The 19972-nt window shown below is 44.7% G+C and overlaps 1 protein-coding gene across 3 annotated transcripts in view; it reads right to left on the reverse strand.

Annotated features, from left to right (window-relative positions):
• The window catches only part of AFF2 (ALF transcription elongation factor 2), a 456177-nt gene that overhangs the window by 296238 nt on the left and 139967 nt on the right, over positions 1–19972 (reverse strand). For all 3 annotated transcript variants that reach the window (XR_003607226.2, XM_088028621.1, XM_088028620.1), the window contains exons 2-3: positions 17130–17250; positions 6386–7246 (exon numbers count right to left, since the gene is read on the reverse strand). Coding sequence is in view for 2 of the 3 variants with exons in the window: in XM_088028621.1 (XP_087884747.1) it covers positions 6386–7246; positions 17130–17250 (982 nt within the window). In the remaining variant the exon portion in view is untranslated. The remainder of the gene's footprint in view (positions 1–6385; positions 7247–17129; positions 17251–19972) is intronic.

Consider the following 19972-nt stretch of genomic DNA (forward strand, 5'->3'; position numbering starts at 1 on the left):
GTGATAACAGGATGATTTGGAACACACATAACAAAAGCTTATCCCTTTACTGCATACTGAATCTGTCAAAATATTTTCCGAGAAGTAATGTGAAAAGAGAAGTTCTCCATCTTTCATGATGTGAGTGGGTGACGACAAAGGGATTAGGAGGCGATTTCCTGAGTTCACAGCTTGCTGTTTTCCAGTGAAGTAGAGCAGATAACTGTTTATCTTCTTTAAAAATGAGTTGAATCTGGGCTGAACTAGTATCCAATCCCCAAAGAAGATCCAATTCTAGTTTTCCCTTAGTACCTAGTCTTAAAACTTCCCCAGCCATTCTGAGGGATGGCGGTAAGAGGCTGGTACAGGCAGGGCTAGCATTCCTCCCTGCTGTCCCCAGACTCTCGGTGGGGTGTGGGTGATGAGGGAACGACTGAAGTTACTTCACAAACAAGGCAGGTTTGGGCCGGTCACACAGGATTAGCCCGCCCTCAGAGATGGACAGCTGGAAGAAACCTCACTGGTGAGCTAGTGTGAACAAGAGGCAAAATGGCTCTCTCAAGTTCACAGAGCAAGTCAAGGCCAGCCGTGAAACCCACAGCTCAGTAGGACATCGTCCAAACCCTACTTGCTGGTATAGCACGTTCTCCTTCACACGAAATTGACTTTCAGCTCTCTTCTAAAGAGGCACTGAAATTATGAATAAATAGTGACATTTGAAAACGTATCATTAGTAAGGATGACTTAAATTTGCATAGTATAGGGATTAAAGGGTTGTTGTTGTTTTTTTTTTTCCTTGTGGAATAAGAATGCGTCAATATTTTGGCTTCTTTCCAACCAAAAAAGTGTTAAAAGCGACAAGGGATTTAAAAGCACAGAACACCAAGTAATAGCAGACATTGTTCCAGGATGCCGAGGGCTAGAATCGCTCACATCCAGCCTTAGAAAAGAAAATACAGATGCGAAAGAACAGGACTTGAGGAAATGAGAAGAAAAAAACAAAACAAAACAAAACAAAAACAAAACAAAACCAGGGATCTGCAAGATCTTTGTTTTCTTTTTTTAAAGATTTTATTTATTTGAGCGAGAGAGAATGAGAGATAGAGAGCACGAGAGGGAAGAGGGTCAGAGGGAGAAGCAGACTCCCCGCTGAGCAGGGAGCCCGATGCGGGACTCGATCCCGGGACTCCAGGATCATGACCTGAGCCGAAGGCAGTCGCTTAACCAACTGAGCCAGCCAGGCGCCCAATCCGCAAGATCTTTACTAAGCCCAAGTTGAGCTCTACTCCTCAGTTGGCCTAGTGCTGATGAGCAATGGAGGGCAAGGGACAGCACGGAGCAGGGGCTCCGAGGAAGGAGAGCATGGTTGAGAACCAGAAAGAGCCTTGGGAAAGCATGGAGAGGAAAAGCTGAGGGAAGAGCTCCAGAGCAAGACGCCCTTCCTCACCAAGCAGCACCTCTGACCTCTCCATCACAAACAGTGTAAGGCTCCGTGTTCTCTCTGTATTCCCGGCTTTCCTTTCCAGAGGCTCGATTGGGGTCACTTCAGTCAGCTGAGGGAGGCACTACAGTTACGGGGCGATGAAGAGGTGTGGTAAGGAAAACAAACTTTTTTTTTTTTTAAGATTTTATTTATTTATTTGACAGAGAGAGAGAGCGAGAGAGGGAACACAAGCAGGGGGAGTGGGAGAGGGAGAAGTAAGCTTCCCGCGGAGCAGGGAGCCCGATGTGGGGCTCGATCCCAGGACCCCGGGATCACGACCGGAGCCAAAGGCAGACGCTTAACGACTGAGCCACCCAGGCGCCCGGAAAACAGACTTTTAACACCCGTGACGCGGTGCAGTTGGAAGGGTTAGTCAAAGAGCAAAATCAAAAAGCAACCGCTAGGCAATGGACTGGCAGAGGATTTACAAAGCTTTCTGGCCCCCATACTTCCAGGGAGTATGTGCTGAGGTCAAGACCTCCTGTGGCACCCTGAAAGGGGGAGGACTTCCAGGGGTATCTTCATTTATTCCCAATGGGGTGGGAATGAGACCTGTTCTGGCCTCGGACTGGATACTAGTTCATTTCCGTTCTCTGAAGGAGCGGTCTCTGTGGTCTCTGCGGAGCTGCCTGGGCATATCCGGCACACGAATGTGAAGCTCCCAGCATTCTCTGCAGTTCTCACACAAGGGACTTGAGCTTCCTATCTACCTCATCGTAAATAAAGCTAATTATGCCCATGGTGTTCACTGCATAGGATACAAACCCAAATGGACACAGTCACAAATGTGGGCCGTAACTTTTTAGCTCGTTGACAAAGCCAGCCACTAAAATAAGCTAAAGCCAGGTCCCATCATTCATTACCAGTTCCATTAAACTCTTCTAAGAGACTCCTAATTTTGAGGCAATCGGAGCCTCAGATAGCCTTAGGTCACAGCCAAGAGCAGCTTGTAAGGCAGATGATCCTGTATGGTGATGGCACTCCACCCCATTAGTATTGTACTTATGAAACCTTATTGACCTAGGATGGAAATACTTACTACCTGTCATCGATCCTTTCATTTCCCTGCAATTATTTACTTCCCAAACAATCCTGCCGACGAACTGCACCCAAATGCAAAGCTAGCCACACCAAAAGATTTTTATCCTAATGAAAAACGTAGGCAAAAACATATGTCATGAAATCACATATAAAGCTACATTTATTAACAAATTCATTTCCTAATAAAATACCATCTGCAAGCTACCCTCAGTTTCCACTTGATATAAATAGGTCTTTTACTGTTTTCAGATGCAGTTCCCAGAAAACTCTTCTAAGCTCAACTGCAGAACACATCAGTCTTTTTTTTTGGGGGGGGGGCTGCCTGGAATGTTAGTAAATTCTGTAAAACTAAGTTTTTAAACGAGTTAGTTTGTTCCAAACACATGCTTCAATTGAAAAGCTGACCTTTTGCAATAAAGTTGGTTAGACTCCTAGAATCCTTATCATTGATACAGAAATTCTAAGAGGCAAGGAAATGTTTCGAGGATGGGCCATAATTAAAATTTCCCCACACTACACACAAGCAAACGTGGGCACACGCACACGCTCATTACATTTCAGTAGTAGTTCATGTCTCTCAACTCACAAGTATATTCGTATCTGCTTATTCGTACATCATAGAATGCTGTCTTGTTTTCTGGTCATTCAGCCCCCACTCCCCCCCCCACCCCACTCCCAAATGCACTTCACTAACACATGCGTCGGCCTCTCTCACTAAAGCCAGGGACAGAGGGGGGAATACTCACAGAGACCCCGTGACTGCTCTCTGGACAAGCCCTTTTAGCAGTAACTCCAAGGAATAATGCTACCACTCATCAATGATGGCTACTTTGACTGGGGACCCAGAACCCAACGCCTGGACCTCTCGGCGCCAGAGACTGGGGCCGAATTCTCATGCTAAGTGCTTTTTGAAAAGTGCATCAAGATTTGATAGGGTGAATTTCCAGACTTGGTCAGAGTTTCGGCCACATAAACTCCATTAGGTGCAAAGCTCTATAACGCTCCACCCTGTCTATATTTATGCCCGCGTTTTAATCTACACCCTTGTAAGCTCCCGGACAGGCTGTGGGACCTCTCGCTCCCTTTCATCGTATCCTCAGTTTTCCCATTACCCTTGAAGGCAGTATGTTCTCCTGTCTTCAGGGCCCTAAGCTTCTGTCCCACCCCTCTTTCAAATCCTTCCTTGGGACCTAGATTTTCAGATAAGTACTCTCTCCGCTGATCTCTCATCATGACTTTATTGCATTTGACCCGTTTTTCGTACAAGGCTCTACCAAAGTCTATTTGTACGATCACCAAAGGCTGCGTGCACACAGGCGGCTCCTTGGATCATCACCTCCAGAGTTGAAGACAGCTCAGACCCTCTTTGGAAATGTACCACTCATTGGTGTGCCAGAGCAATGAGCAAAAAAAAAAAAGCATGAAGTCGTTTCTGAATCTGGGTCAGCCATGTTGTGAATGTACAAGAGAGAGAATTACAACAGAGTGAATCTCACTGGGTCCGTGACCTGTCACTCGGCTAACAAGGTATGGACACAGGCCGAACAGACCTCTTGATGGGCCAGTGCCATTCCCAGACCAGCCTTGAGTGATGGCACTGCCATAGACACCAGCGCAAGAGAAGGGCCAAGAATGACATCCCAGCCTCTCATTATACTCCTCTCTCGAGGCAGGCTTCTGTTTGAATATTAAGCATTACAATCCCATATGAAGTCATCCAATGGAAATTAGGATGAGGATTTCCAAACAACTTGTGCTGGAGAAGAGCAGAGTAAGACAAAGGCAGATGGGGTACCATTCAAGAGATATCATTGAGGATGGATTTTCTAGCATTTGTTTACCTTGGTTCATGTTAGTTGATTAGCACCATGGCTTAGGAAATGTACTCGAGTAATCATTTTTGAACTTCATTCATTTAACAAACATTTATTAAGTATCTACTATGTGCTGGCATTTGCTAGGCGCTCAGGATACAGAGAAGAAGGACACGTTCCTTGCTCTCCAGGAGCTCACAGTCTAACAGAGGAGACAGACACATACACGAGTGACTAGAGTACATGAAGTAAGTGCCAGTCAAGGTGTACGTAAGGCGCTAGAGGAGCCCGGAGGAAGCAGTCTGCGGTAAGCCTGGTGGAGTCAGGGAAGCTTTCACGGAGAAAGGGACACTCGAGGAAACTTGAAGGAGGAACAGGACTTCACCAGAAGACAAGGGAGGGTAGGGAAAGAGGTTCTAGGATGAGAGAACGGCAGGCACAAAAGCAAGGAAGCGTGATAACGCATGACATGATGGGGAACCACAGGTAGCTCCACGTGGCTGGAACTTCATCTGCATGTGAAGAAATGGTGAAATGGGAAGTCAGAGAAGGAGCATGGAATCAGAGCGAAGAGCTTTGTATGCAGGGCTAAGAAATCTGGACCTTGTCCAGGAAGCAATGAGAAGGCACGGAAGAATCCAAAACAGGGAGTGACATGGCTGGATCTGCCCATTAGGTCAGCCTGGATGGAGGATGGTTTGGCAGAGAGGTGAGACCAGAGGGAGGGAGGGCAGAGAGAAGGGGCCATCATAGGGGCCCATGGGTGCTCCGAAGGTGGGGAGGGTAAAGAGGTGACAGGCTGGAGAGATACTTAGGAGGAAGCTTGACAAGACTTGATGAATGATGATACAAGAAGCAAAACCACCTCAGAGATGAAACGATATGAAAAGCATGCATTCCGAAAATACAACCGACAGCCCTGCTCCTCCCTCCCTTCGTGGTCCCATCGTCCTCCGCAATCACCGCGTCTGCTGAGTACGAGTAACGAATAACGAGTAACGGCGCGAGAGCCAGAGGCACACATGGTCAGACTTCTCTAATTCAGACACCACTAACTTGGAATCTGCAACAATTCACATCGACTATCTGTGCCTCCTATTGAGTAAGAATTTCAACCTACTTTCTTCCTCTGTGTCTTTTCAAGCCTTTAGGCACCAGTAACAGGAATCCAATCTAAAAGCAGTGGCTTCTTCCAATCAAGCGCTGGAGGTGCAGTAGGCAGCCGCTTACATGGTGGTATCTGAGAGGCACCCAATACATGTCCCCAACCCAGGAGCCATAAGGCCTGAGATCCAATCATTAGCGATTCACTCCTTTGGGAGAGGCTTGGGTCCCTCCGACTTCTCTTTTACAAGGCAATGATTCCCGAGATGGGTAGGACATTTAGTCATTCTAAACCCAGTGGGATTGTGGTTGAGCACAATGCCTTTGGCCTTGACAGAAGGGATCAAGGTAGTCAAAGAGGGTTATGGAGGTACCTGTGGAAGACCGTGGTACAGAAGGGAAGACTGAGGGATGCGGAAGATAACGTTAGGATCTTGCCAAGGAATGGCCCCGCAAGCACTCAAGAAACTAAGATTCTTAAAGAACGCCTTCCACTTCCGGAGATACCAGCAAATCACACTTTTACATTCTCGTACCTTAAGGAGCTTCTGTGTTTTATGCTTATGAGATGCTATTTGCTAGTGAAGGACTATGGTGATTCCCAATCTTTTCCTGGACCTCACACCGCTTATGACCATTTATAATCTCCAGTGTTATTAATCTGTATATATGACTAAAAGTGCACTCTCTGAAACTATTTTATAAGTGCAACTTTTCATTCACTCAGACCGACCTTGTCTGTTGCCATTCCACGTTATGGATATTTAACCGTATTTGCAGAATGGTAATCAGTCAAGTCATAAGCGACAGAAGATCGAGACTCAGACTCTGACCTTGAAGTGTCTCATCTATGGCTCAAGAAGGTAAATAAGAGCTGCTTGTGAATACTTGATTATAAAGGTTAGAGCAGTGAACTAAAAAAAAAAAAAAAATGAAACAAAACAAAACTTTAAAAATTACTTACTTCACTTGTTTGGAGAATCGTGAACTTTGGCAGTTTAGGCTTTGAACTGGCTGCACTGGGTTTTCCATCCAAGAGTGATCCAAATGACAGATTCCCAAAGCTGTTCTCAAATTCAATGGAAGGTTTCAGGGTCGGAGGGACGTCCGGTGCCTGGTCCTGGCCATCCATGGGTCTGACATACGCAGTTGGCTTTTGCTGCCCCATGTTTGTTTTGCAGTAAAGCCCTGGTGGAAAGTTCTGAACCGAAAGGCCACTGCTGGGAGCTAACAAAGAGGAGGCAACTAGAGGAGACCCAGGAGCTTGCACTGTAAATTCAGATTCTTCTGGTGAGACGGACTGAAAGATTTCCTTGAACGTATCCCCTGCACTGGACTTGAGACTACTGTCTTCTTTTGCAGAAGCGTCTGACCCTTCAACGGCTCCGACCTGGGGCTGTTCAGCTGGGTAGACAAAGAAGTCTTCCAGTCGGGCTGGGGGCTGGTCCTGTGTAGACGGCGGCAGCTTGTTTGGCTGACCACTGGCCTGGCTGGCTGGGACAACACTAGCGTTATGACTATCGCGTGGCCAGTCAGCTTTTGATTTCCTGTTGCTGTGTATGAGAGTGGAATTCAGTATCACGACGGAAGGTGGAGGCATTGGTGCCGAGGGGTGAGTGCTATCCTGGTGAGGTGGGAGCATTCGGTTCTTTTGTTCTGGGAAAAAGCTTGGTTCATTTTTGTTGATGGGAGTCTGGGGCACGGAATTCTTTGGGATCCCCACTAGATGATTCTGATTAGAATGGTTAGTTAGCAAATCCTTCATTTCATCATAGTTTCCCAGCGTGTTCTGGACTCGGTTGGCAAGTGCATCCCCTTTGTTTGTCTAAAATAACAAAAAGATGGGGGTGGGAGGAGAGAGAATGAATAGGTTTGTGTTTCCTAATGTTAATGTTTCAAACAGATGTCCTAAGTAGACTAGCATATAGGGTTCTTTAAAATTCTCATGCTGCCATATAATTTCATACTTTTCGTGTGCTATGTAAGAAAAAAAAATCAATAACACTATTGAAAGAGCCTCTTGGAATGAGCTGTGTGATTAACGTCTGTGTACTCCCTGGCCTGTCCTTAAACACGCTCACTGGGAGAAAGTTTTAAATTACGTCACGTATGAATTTTATTAGCAAAGTAACTTATTTTAGGTCAGATGAGCTGAGCGGTTACATTCCATATTGTGATGAACAACTTCAGCTTAGTGATCACTGGAATTGTAATGGAACGTTCGACTTATATTTGTTCTTGACAGGTCAGCCCTTTGCGCCACATTATACCATGAAAAAGGCTTAGCCCATTCGATCAGGAAGTCAGTGAAATTGTGCAATCATGAATATATTGGTTTAGAAAAGCTCAACATCTAATTGAGCTAACATGACTAAAGCGAATCTAATTCCTTTTAATCAAAGGACTGTATAAATTACTGGTGTCTGCCCACATATTCTGGGGGCAACTGTGTCTCCATATTGATGATTCATACTTGTTTACTTTGAAATGGGGCAATTGTTCATCAACACTGACTCAAGCTCTCCTGTGTCTTTTCAATGATTTAGAAAAATGTATTCAAGAATTTTAAACTGTTGCTTACGTAAATCAAAACAAAGCCAGATTTCCAAAGTGATGTTGGCAACTAAATCATTCTATGGACAATCAACAGACCAGCTATATCATTCCCCTGTAGGAAATACTAATCTTGTTAAAAATGGCTGTGGTTGTTCTTCAAATAATTAAGTTGCTGCATTGGTTTCTGTGATACAGAAAGCACAGCTTTCCTAACTAGAAAATGGCGGATGGCTATATGCTTGGAAATGACTTTGACGAAAGCGCAGCTGTTCATCTTCAAAACTGACTTTTTATTATTCCCTGTACCTGCCAAAGGGGTTCTCAAAACAAGCTGTTGGATTTGAAAGGGCAAAGGACTTTTTTTGTGCTTAAGTTGCACTATTCTGGCCCAAGATGTTGCAATAAGACAAGGCTACTAGCCTCCACGGAGCCATGCAGCACCGGGACCACTGGATGGGGAAGACGCCCGGCCTATGTAGCCTCTAGGTCCCCGGGGGCCATAGGCCTTCTCTCCATGCAGGGGAAGGGGTGACAACTTCCCCACTGATACAGCCTCCACTTGAAGACAGATGTTTAACTTCCCAGATCTCTCACATGCCCTTAACCCAGCCCAAGCTCCTGGCATACACGGGGAGTGTGCCTATCCAAGTCTGGGATCTCAGTCTCGACCTAGGCTGTCTGGCTGTGTGCTGGTCTCTGTATGTGAAGATGGAAGTGTGCAGATGAATGGAGGGTGAAGTGCTGGAAATGGATGAAATCACCCAGAGAAAGAAAATACAGAATGAGAAGATCAGGCTCAGGGGGCAACCCTGGGGAACATCAACCTTTAAGCGACCGAGAGAAGAAGAGGAGCCAGCAAAGGATACCAAGAAGGAGCAACCAGAGAGGGAATCAAACTGGTGACCTTGGTCCCGTTGTTAACATGATCTCCGTGTACTGTATGCAGCATCCAACTCATAGCATGTGTGAAATCATATAAGACATTTCCAAAGAAATGAGGGCAGTGAGGGAAATAGGATTCTAGAGATTACGGAGAAGTATGTTCAATATAGGCTACAAGGGTCCTGTTGGAGGTGGGGAATTTTAGAAATCCAATGTCTGTTTCAGCTTTCTTATCCACAAGAACATCTGATATTGCATCACATGCAACCTTGGTGCTAAAGCAGTGATTAAACAGTTAACGTTCCACATAATCCTCAGCTGAATAATCTCTCCATTTTCAGAAGTATATTTGAAAGGCCTATTTAATAGATAGAGATGGGTAGAAATCACTTTTATTCCCCGAAAATCCCTAGGTTTGTCCATTTTAATGGCACAAATTACTCTTCAGCCAAGGCCAGAATAAACTCTGGATAGAGGGGTCTCCTTCAACAGCGGTGTGTGACTAACCATTCGGGTAGCAGCCAAACCCAGTCTCCCTCCTGTTCAGTCCCTTGATTCAAAACAAAGAGATTTCATCATGCTGAGGGCCCAGTAAGAATTTAATGCAAGCTTTAGGGGCACTGGGTGGCTCAGTCGGTTAAGTGTCTGCCTTCGGCCTAGGTCATGTTCCCAGGGTCCTGGGATCGGAGTCCCACATCACAACAGGCTCCCTGCTCAGCGGGGAGCCTGCTTCTCCCTCTCCCTCTGCCTGCCACTCTGCCTACTTGTGATTCCCCCCCCCTTCAAATAAATAAATAAAATCGTAAAATAAGAATTTAATGCAAGCTTTAAATACTTACAGAGTTGTTCTGGCCCCTCAAACAGTTTACCTCTTGGGTCAGATGATGGCCTAATGAACACTAACACCTGGCTATCTTCAAGGATCTGACCCAGTAAGGGGGACGATGACACCATTTCATTTCCCGTTTTAAATGCCTTTGTTTTATACCGTCTCATTTCAGGAATTTGGATGTTGCTTCCTTCCCTCACACAAAGAGCATTCTATAAGAACTTTTCCCTTTTTGCCTTAGCCACCAGGAAGCTCATCAAAGTTCAACTGACTGAACTTCCCTTGAGAGCTTACTGGACTTTCATTGAAAGTTCCTTGAGCTTCCAGTGAAACTGAGCCCTACAGCATCAGAACCTTGCCTTGAGATGTCAAAGAGACCAGGATAATATCTCAAAGTCCTGACAAATAATTCACTCTCTCCAGGTCAAATGTAATCAAGACTCAAGAACCTTATGATTCATTTGCTTGCAAGCAAGCTAGTCACATTCCTGTTCCTGTTCAGCAGTAAATAAAAGGGACGTGCTCATCTTTTCTTCAATGGAGAGAACCTTAGTTAGGTTTGAATGTCTCTTCATTTATTTCTACTGTTATAATGATCTGGGTTTCCAATGCATGCTAAGATTTTTTTCCCCATCTCTAGGTTTTAAAATATGTTTGAAATTAGGAAAACTTCTAAACTGGCCAATGTCTAAAACTGTGTCTACGTAAATAAAATTAGAGGAAAATTAAAAGTTCTCTGAATACGTCTAGAAAATCAACCTCCTACCATATAGGGTATACTACAGTAATTTCTTTTCCTGCATAAAACTATGAGCTCTTACAGGTCAGAGACCACCTTTTGTTCACCTTTATATCCTCAGGACTGAGCACCGTCAGGTGCATATCAGATACTCAAAAAACTGTTGCTGACATGAATAGAATCCAAATATTAATTCATACCCTACCTATATCAAAACAAAGGCTTTGCAATAGCTTGGAGTAAAAGGTACATAAATAGAAAAGCAAAAGTCAGGCTGACTTGGTTACCATGAGTGAACATTAAATTGAACTCTGAGCTTCCTGGTAGCTAAGGCAAAAAGGAAAAACTCATAGCTTACTGAATTCTCTTTGTCTGATGGAAGGAAGCATATCTTAATTTACTAAATAAGACAAATGGTTGCCAGATACTAAAATGTAAAAAGGAATTCTTCTCATTTGTTCAGTTATAAGAACCTTTGAACATGGGGCACCTGGGTGGTTCAGTCAGTTAAGCATCCGACTCTTGGTTTTGGTTCAGGTCATGATCTCATGGGTCATGAGCTTGAGCCCCATGTGGGGCTCCTCGCTCAGTGTGGAGTCTCCTTGAGATTGTCTCCTTCTCCCTCCGCCCCTCCCTCTGCCCATCCCCCTGCTCTCTCTCTCTCAAATAAATAAATCTTTTTTAAAAAAGAACCTTTTAACAATAAAACGATTTTTCAGCACCAATGTTACAGAAGATGCAAAGATGTTCTTCATGTGGCTTTTTCTTATGATGACTAAAAAAAGAGCATTACATTAAAGTCTAACTCAGTGAAGGCGTATCTATATGTGGAGTTTGGGGGCTAAGCTAATGGCTCCAGGTGTGGGGTTTTCCTGTGCACAAAAGACACAGGGCCAGAGCTGGCATAACTTGGAGGAATGAAGGGGTGTCAACTCCCTTAGACTAGCTTCCTCACAGAGCAATGGTCTCAGAGGGACTTGTGAGTGGAACTGCACAGCTGACAGTTCAAGGTTGAGTTCACTGGTGACACTTTCTGAGTTGCTGATTGAAGGAAGATCCATATGCTTTGCATAACAGACGTGCTGTGGCTACAAGTAGGAATTACCATGGTCATGCTTAAGACACATACTGGTAAATTCAAAACAGTCACGAGGCAGGGTTAGGCACGGAGGACACACAGACACATAGCCTCAAAAAGTCCACCAGTTAACAATCTCCAAAAAAATTAGCAGCACAGTCCGGATCGCCTGAGTCGCCTCTCTGCCTTTCTACCACCGGAGCTGGGTAACTGTCAGACAGTTTTTAAATTTCTCAAGATGTAGATATGAGAGCCACTGGATAGAAAACCCAATGGGGCCTGAAATGCATTTCTGTACGCCTACACAAGGCACTCTCATGCACCACAGCAACTTCTGATTCACACCGAATGTTCTTTTGCACCCTCCAGAGTCTTAGTAATCCTATTAAGGAGCAAGGTATTCTTGGCAGTCTCGATTGGACATTATAAACATGGCAAAAATGAAACAGCCATTTCAATCAATTATGGGCTTCTTTCAATTGGTCAATTCTTTACTTCCCATTCTAGATAATTGGTTGATTCTTAAAGGTAACCTCTGCAGCTCTTACTTTCTAAATAATCACAATTTCTCCATCATCAAGGAAATGCATTTTCCAAGTATTTTCAGGCATAAATTATATGTCCGGTTTGTGGCTCATGACTAACAGCACTCCCTCATTTAAGCTTTTTGCCTCTCATTACTCTAAGAAACACAAAGTTGCCTCAGTTTGCTTCCGGTGCTATCTACAAATCAGTAGTAGGAGTTCATCACCAGACTAATGCGCTAGGAGGCAGTTGTACCATCATATTTCTTTTTAATAAAAAGAAGCAAAATAATTTAAGTTTTGAGGCTCATTTTTTCCCTTTATTTCATTGTGACTAATGTATGTGATTTAGTAATTCCTTTTTTTCCTAATTGTAATATTTTTACAGTTAATCTCTCTAAGCTGTAAGTTGCTATTTCTTTCTTTAATTATAATAATGATAATATCTCGAACTTGTACAGCACGTTCTAGATTTCAAAGCATGGTCTCCCGGCTCATTTGACTTGATCCTTACAACAACCACGTGAGTCAGCAGAGCAGCTCTGATCTCAGTCTGGCTTCTACCTCCCCAACTCAAGTGACCTTGGGTAAGCCACTTAATCCCTCTGTGCCTTGTTTTCCTCATTCTCATACAGTGCAAAGAGCTATAAAATGTCAGTTGCTGTTGTTGCCCTATCATTATTATTATTATTATTATTATCAGGGATTATTTCAAATCAAGTATTATTATTCACTTCAGAGAGGAGGAAACTATAGGTCAGAAGAATGAAGTTTCTTCACCGAAGTCACACAGGAGGTAGGTCAGCTTATCAAAGGTCTTCTGACTTCCTGCGGGAGGAGAAACAGCTTCCTGTTACAGGTACTGAACCACAGAACTGGGCTCTGGATTCACCACTGGCACGGATACGAAGCTGCAGAGAAGCCACTTCACCTCTCTGAGCCTCAAATTCTTCATGGGCAACATGAGGAAAACGAGCACTCCAGCTGTCGTGAGGACTCAACAGGCACATATAAAGCCCTAGCGTGTGCCTGGCATACAGCAGGCACTTGCTACACACCAGTTCCTCCACCCGCCCAGTCTTTCCACACTAGCCTAGACCAGTCAAACAGCTTCACATTTTTCAAGTGCTTTTGAAGACATCCTTCTCAACACCATAGCACAAAGTCAGATTTGAAAGTTATAAGCAAGAGAAGCAGCCTCACAGAGAAGTTCCCGACATCACCAACCAAATGTAGGGGTGGTCAACATTCTTTCCATTCTGGGAATGGTAGGGGTGATACCCCTACCCTCTGCCTGATACACCCTCGTCATAGCAAGACAGATGACTTCTGAAACCTTCTGGCAATGTTGATCACAGGTTTTTTTAACTGCCTACTCAAAAACACACTGCTGATATCTAAAAATAAATATGCATCTATATTGCAGGCCTTGTTAACAAGAGATGGCATTTACCTTAAAGGTACAAGACCATTAACTCAACATGACTTAAAGTTATAAAGAGGGGATAAACCAAGGGTTCTACACCCCATTCGTGGCAACGAATGGAAAGAAATCAGCCAGGATGATGAGAGATCACCATTTCTTCTAACTGCCAAGAAAGGGCAGTGGGTCTTAGGGACCCATGCTCACTGGCTACTTCACAAACTACCAACACTACTGGATCAGGCCACGTTTTAGGCTTTAGGGTGGCAAGAAGGTTCCTGAAAGTCCTGATCCACCACCAGGAGTTTTGATCCTTAATTAATTTGATAAGCATTCCCACCACAACCCTAAGGAAGGGTTGGGGTATGTCCTTGTCTCTACCAGTGGACCATGGGCAAGCTCTAAAACTCCCACTGCCGCTGGTGTGTCCAGATACTCCAAGGGTGTCCACACCAGTCCAGGTCTAGGGAGCTGATGGAAGTGAACATCAGTTCTAGTATCATAATATGGGGGAGGGGGAAGGAAAGGCAAACTCTCCAGTGATCTCCCAGGGAATCCTGAACACGGACACAGCATAAGATGGCAGCTGGTCATCAAAGCAATGGTGAAAGAAAGAGAATCACTAGGTCATCAACTGTTAGCTTCATTCCTCTCCTATGCGGTCTTGACTGAAGAACAACAGCTCTTCCCCATCAAGAAACATAAAGGCAACTGGCTACTAATCACACAATGAACCTGGCCCTGAGCTGGACAAAAGTTCCCACCTAGCATCTCTGCCTGATACACCCTTGTCATAGCAAGACAGATGACTTCTGAAACCTTCTGGCAATGTTGATCACAGGTTTTTTTTTTAACTGCCTACTCAAAAACACACTGCTGGTATCTAAAAATAAATATGCATCTATATTGCAGGCCTTGTTAACAAGAGATGGCATTTACCTTAAAGGTACAAGACCATTAACTCAACATGACTTAAAGTTATAAAGAGGGGATAAACCAAGGGTTCTACACCCCATCGTGGTAATAGCATTGAGCATGGAGTAGAGTTTGACCTTTAAGAAAGACTCTTGGAGTAAAGTTCATTTTTCTAACTCATCCAAAGATAAGACGTCAAACTCATCTGGTTATTCCTCTTTCTCAAGAAAGGAGAAGGCATCCACCATCCTTTGACCTCTCTTCCATTTTCTGGAAAAAAATGGAGGCCACAACATCTTGCCATGGCTGGTCACTCTTCACACACTCTTGATTTTGTGCTTGCTCATCTTCTCCGGGATCCTGCCCCACTCATCATCACCTCTTCCTCCGGTCCTTTCACCCTCTCCCTCTTGACTGACATCGGGTTCTTCCCATCAGTCTCCAAACATGTTCACATTTCTCCCATTACGGAAAAAAAAAAAAAAAAAAACCCTCTTTCCATATAATTTCTCCCCTCAGGTTCTAACCTATCTTCCTTTCTTCCCCCCTCCAAACAAAAACTTGCTTCTCATTTACTTACAGAGTCCAGGCAGTTCGCTTCCCACAATGAGCACCACCATCAACAAATAAAACATCTCTCCCTAAGGTCATTGATCCCCCCCCCCGCCCCCTTAACTACCAAATCCAACAGCCACTTTCCAGTCCTGACCTTTCCTGCCCTCTCGGACACAAGTAACTAACAAAGCCCTCCTCCATAAAACCCTGTATCCCCTTCATTTCTATTAAATGTTTCTCTCCTAGTTCTCTTCCTACCTCTGTGATCATTCACTCCTTTGTCGGTTCCTTTCCTGGCATCTACTTTGCCACCTGCTTAAATGTTGCTGCTCCCCAAGATTCTCTCTTTGTCCTTCTTACTCCGTAATCTGACGGCTTCCACTGCCACCTCCCTGCTCACACCTAACTCTCTCTCTTGAGCACTCTCATTAGCTCCAGATTCCTACACCCAATGCCCACCAGATAGGTCTCTCTTCATATCCCACTGGCATCATCTCAAACCAAATGTGCTCAAAACAGAATTATTTTTTTTTTCTTCGCAAGCCCCAACCCTGTTTCCTCCTGAACAACCTGTTACCGAGACTGCCATCCTCTCAAGTCAAAAATACGGGACTCATTCACCCTTGTCCCACCTTTTCCACAGCCAGTCAGACACCCAGTCTCGTCATGTCAACTTCCTTGTGCTACCTTAAATCCTCCCTGCCATGACCTCCCCTTAGCTAACTACAAAAGCTTCTTTATCTGCCTTCTCGTTTGCCTCACCTCCAACCAACTCACCACATTGCCAACATCATCTTCAAAATTCTTTGTCCTGGCCACGCCCTTACTTGAAAGCTTGCAGTGACGTCTCTTCATGTACAGAATTGTGTCCCAACTCCTTGGCACGAGGTACCAAGCCTCCCCTAACCTCTCCCCTGCCTACCTCTGTGACAGCTGCCCTGCACTCATGCCTTCCGTCACTCGTGATGAGGTCTTACTCCTCTTCGTGCATTCATCTAAGACGTGACTAGCACGTAGTGGGCCTTCAACAAATGTTCGCCAAACTCATCATATCACGTGTTCAAAGGCAGTATGTAAAATTAAGTCAAGTGAGATAGGAGAAATCTTTTTTAAGGACTATACTATTATTGACAAATTGGAAAGTAGTAACTGAGGTGACCTAAACTCTCTCGGTCAGACTTACCAAACTCAGGAGGCACCCGAGTCTCAGTCAAGAGCTGCTCACTTATCATGAACAAGGCAGCAAGACTCTGGTCTCAGTGGTCACCGAGCCAAACAGCTTCCTCTCTACCCCAAAGTGGTATTTGTGCCGATGCTGTCCTTTCCTTTTCCAGAAGTCATTGTCCCCTAATTGGTGCCCTTCTAAAAGCACGACTCTCAGAAATTTCCCTCTATTGTTGTTTTAACTCTTACATCATTTTGTTTCATTATGGAAAATTACACTGCTAGTAAATTTCAGTAAACACCAACCAGCTGCCAGCAATTCCCCAAGACTCTTCCCCCAAGCCCCACCCCGAATAGAAAGTTCAGAGGCAGTCATTGTGAAATCAGTACTTGCAGACAGAGCAGTAGGAGTGTTACTGGAGCTACTAACTAGCTAGAACACCGCCAGGCAATCAACCTGGCTATGCTACCCACCCACCCCCCCCAACCCGGCTGAGGCAATCTCCTCATCCAGGATGATTAACCACCAGGGAAAAATGATTGGCTTCTCCCTTTCTCCTAGAACAAGGATTTTCAAAGATCACTCAAACCACTCCACACTGCTAACAACCTAACATGGGAAAGGAAAGCAGTGGCCTCGCTTGCAGGGGAGGGCACTGATCGGGAAAGAAACACAGCCACTGACTTTCTGATGAAGTCTTCAGGGGCTGCCTTGCCAACAGCCAAGTCGGGGAAACGCGTCAAGGGGCATCGCTTGCTCCAGAAGTGCTGGGCCGGAGAGAACTCCTTGGAGATAGGAAGTCTCACTAGTCCAGTTGAAATCTGACTGTTCTCCCCAAAGAAGACAGAATTTGTCTCTGAAGACTTCTTCAGAAAGCTGCAATTGCCTCACATACAGTGTATGTATAGATTTCATTTGTCAAAGATATTCTCCTGGAAATGATTTGGGTGCTTTAAAAATAGATTAAATGTTGATTAATGTGTTCAAAAACGTAACAAGCAACCATTTTCCAGAAAGATAAATTACATACATATTCAGCTACCTTGTAGGGCTCCCCAAAAAGATCAAAGCCTGAAGAAAAGAGATCGTCTTCTTGCTGGACTTCTTGATTCCTCCGCTCCCATTCCCTTTTTTTAAGTGCACTACGGTCTTGTTCATAGTGACTGATAGGAAAAGAAAAAGACAAAAGGAGAAAGAGATTAATTAGTCACGTCATTCAGATCTCCCTTGTTATCACTAAGAAGAAAAACAATACAAGCCAAGGCTACCCAAACGGACGGATACACGGAACAGGGAGCGGAGAAACATTTTCTTGACTCCCAAGGGCTTTAAGATCCTGACCAGTTCTTTGGAATACAGAAGAACAGGGAAAGGTGCTTATTAGAAACCATACTCATGCCCACTTAAATGTTCCAGGATCCTCTTCCCTTGTCCCTGCTTGAGTACCACAGGCAATTACGGGCTCCCCAAAAGCCAGTCCACTGTGCAGAAAAGTACTGAATTCAAGTTGCTTTGTGTTGCCAACTGCTTAGGGCTCAGAATTCACAGATGTCACACAAAGTCCTAAAGGAAAGGAATTAACCAAGATGTCGCAGACCAACTGTAATTCTGTCCTGAGCCCACAGCCAGAGTTAGCCTGTTGTAACAAAATCACAGGAGAGTTTACCGACATTTTTGGAAGTCTACAAAACACCAAACCGCTCATTCGCTCACACTCCTTTTTTTGTGGTGGCGGGCGGGCGGGGGGGAGGGGCGGGGGCTTTGCCCTTCTCATGGTCTGTGTCATGGGAGACTGACAGAGTTTCTTTAGGAAACTCTTCACAAAGAAAGGTGTCTGGCTTGAATGGCAAACAGCTAACAATGAAAGGTGTCAAAAGCCTCGAATGAGCTCAAGGCACACATGTTTTATAAACGCTGTGTAGCTCTGTGACTCATCGCATTTCAGGCTCTCCCATTGGCGGATCAGTACAGAAGCCTCCAGGCAGTATCGAAGATATACTCCGGACCCTGGGATTTTATAGAATGAAACGCTTCCTGACGAAGAATCAGGCAAGAATGTGTGTATTACCTTATAATCTGTAAGTCTCAAAAGTGGTGGATTTTATTTTGTCCATTGGGTTTTCTTTTCCCCTGCTTTTGATCGAAATCTTAACCTGAAGTGAGCACATATATGCAAGGCAAATTTAAATTATATAAATGTATGTAAAATGCCTAGCAGGTGCTGTACAAATGTTGCTTTCCTTCCCCATGTTAATACTGCCATGTTAAGACTTAATTAGATAATTGGCATGCAAATGAACATAATAGCTAAAGGAATTACAAGAGATACACTGACAGAAGAGTATAGTCGACAGGTTTTGAATACATCCCAGAACTCAATGCCTCTCCTTGGTCGCCTAGTTTACTCATGAGTATCGTAACTTTTAATTTACAAAATAAGAGCCCAGAGCATGAAATATCCATGGCAGCTTAACTAGATATTGATATACATGGAGTGTGAGATGCCACTACACTTAATCATTCCCCTTTCTCCACAGGAATCCTTGAACTGACAGATTCAAAGTGACTTTGATAGCCTTATCTTCTGAATCAACAACACTTCATTTCTCCAATTTAAAAAAAAAAAAGTGGCAACATTTAAAGGATGTTCAGACGTACGTTATACTTTCATGATACAAACAATGCCAGACACCGAGGAGCTCGCTGGGCCCGGCACGAGGGCGCTCAGCGAATGTTACCACCATCTGGGGAAAACAAAGAAGCTCCAGAGCACTACACAAAGCCCAGACCCCCACATTTGGGCCCCGTCTGGTCCAAAAAGATGCCAAGTCCAGATCCTGGAAGGCAGCCTATCTTTCGGAGCCTCAGACACCATCCACAGGGGTGACACTTGCTCACATCATCTCGCCGGTCGCAGGCTGAGATCAGAACCCCACACAGTTGCTGTGGGTCACAACCTCTTTGTGTTGGAGGCCGACACGCGACCAAGCAGACACAGTCACATCTTCAGACCATGCACACGGGGCACAAGATCGGGCTTGAGCACCATGCACTGGCCGTGCGTCACCCAAGCCCATCTTCGGTGTGTCCACATGCAAGAAAGAGAAGGGCGTCAGGGGTGGAGATGGACCAACAGGTTAAAGCAATATTTAGTGGGGGCGCCAGGAAGGTTTGTTGCAAAGGAAGACACTTCATTTCTTTGCCTGCCACAGCAGATGAGTCTCCACACAAAAACAAGAGCCCAGCGCTCGTGCTTCTGAGGAATGCAAGCAAGATGTCAGTTCTCTAGCTACCTGTTCATTCGGTGCACCTGACAGCCCGGAATGACAGACCCATGGATCACATTTAATTCTCCCATGAAAAGAACTGAAGTACTTTGGTCTCTTGGCTTTGCAAACTACCTTCCTTCTCCTCCGAGGGGAAGATATAATTAAAACCCTGAAGGAAGAGAAGGAGGGGGAGAAGAAAAGGAAATGTGTTTCAACTTGCATGACACCGCGCGGCCAGCAGCCAGCGTACTTTGGGCACTTTTGACCTGGGCTTGATTTGTGAGGAGGCTCTTGGCTCCATTTTGCATCAGTTCATTAGCTACCAAATTCCAGACGAAAATGTGAAAGCAGACTGAGTGTGCACATGGGTGTTATCTGTTGCAAGCAAACTGCCTGCTGCATTTTTTAACACATATAACAAAGAACAGTTAATTCTCGTATCTCTGGCGAGAATGAATTGAATCTCCACAGAGTACCACCGCTCTTGGAAGGCAACCAAATCGCTCCAACTTCTTCCTCTTTTGCTCAGCATGGCGTTGTATTGAAAGCTTCACAGGGCGAGGTATAATGGGGAATGAACTACATGGTGATGAGGCTTTCACAGTGTAGAACGTCA

Source organism: Eumetopias jubatus, unplaced genomic scaffold (genome assembly GCF_037043125.1).
Source record: "Eumetopias jubatus isolate StellerSeaLion01/CBP00866 unplaced genomic scaffold, mEumJub1_p1.0 scaffold_11, whole genome shotgun sequence".
Classification (NCBI taxonomy): Eukaryota; Metazoa; Chordata; class Mammalia; order Carnivora; family Otariidae; genus Eumetopias; species Eumetopias jubatus.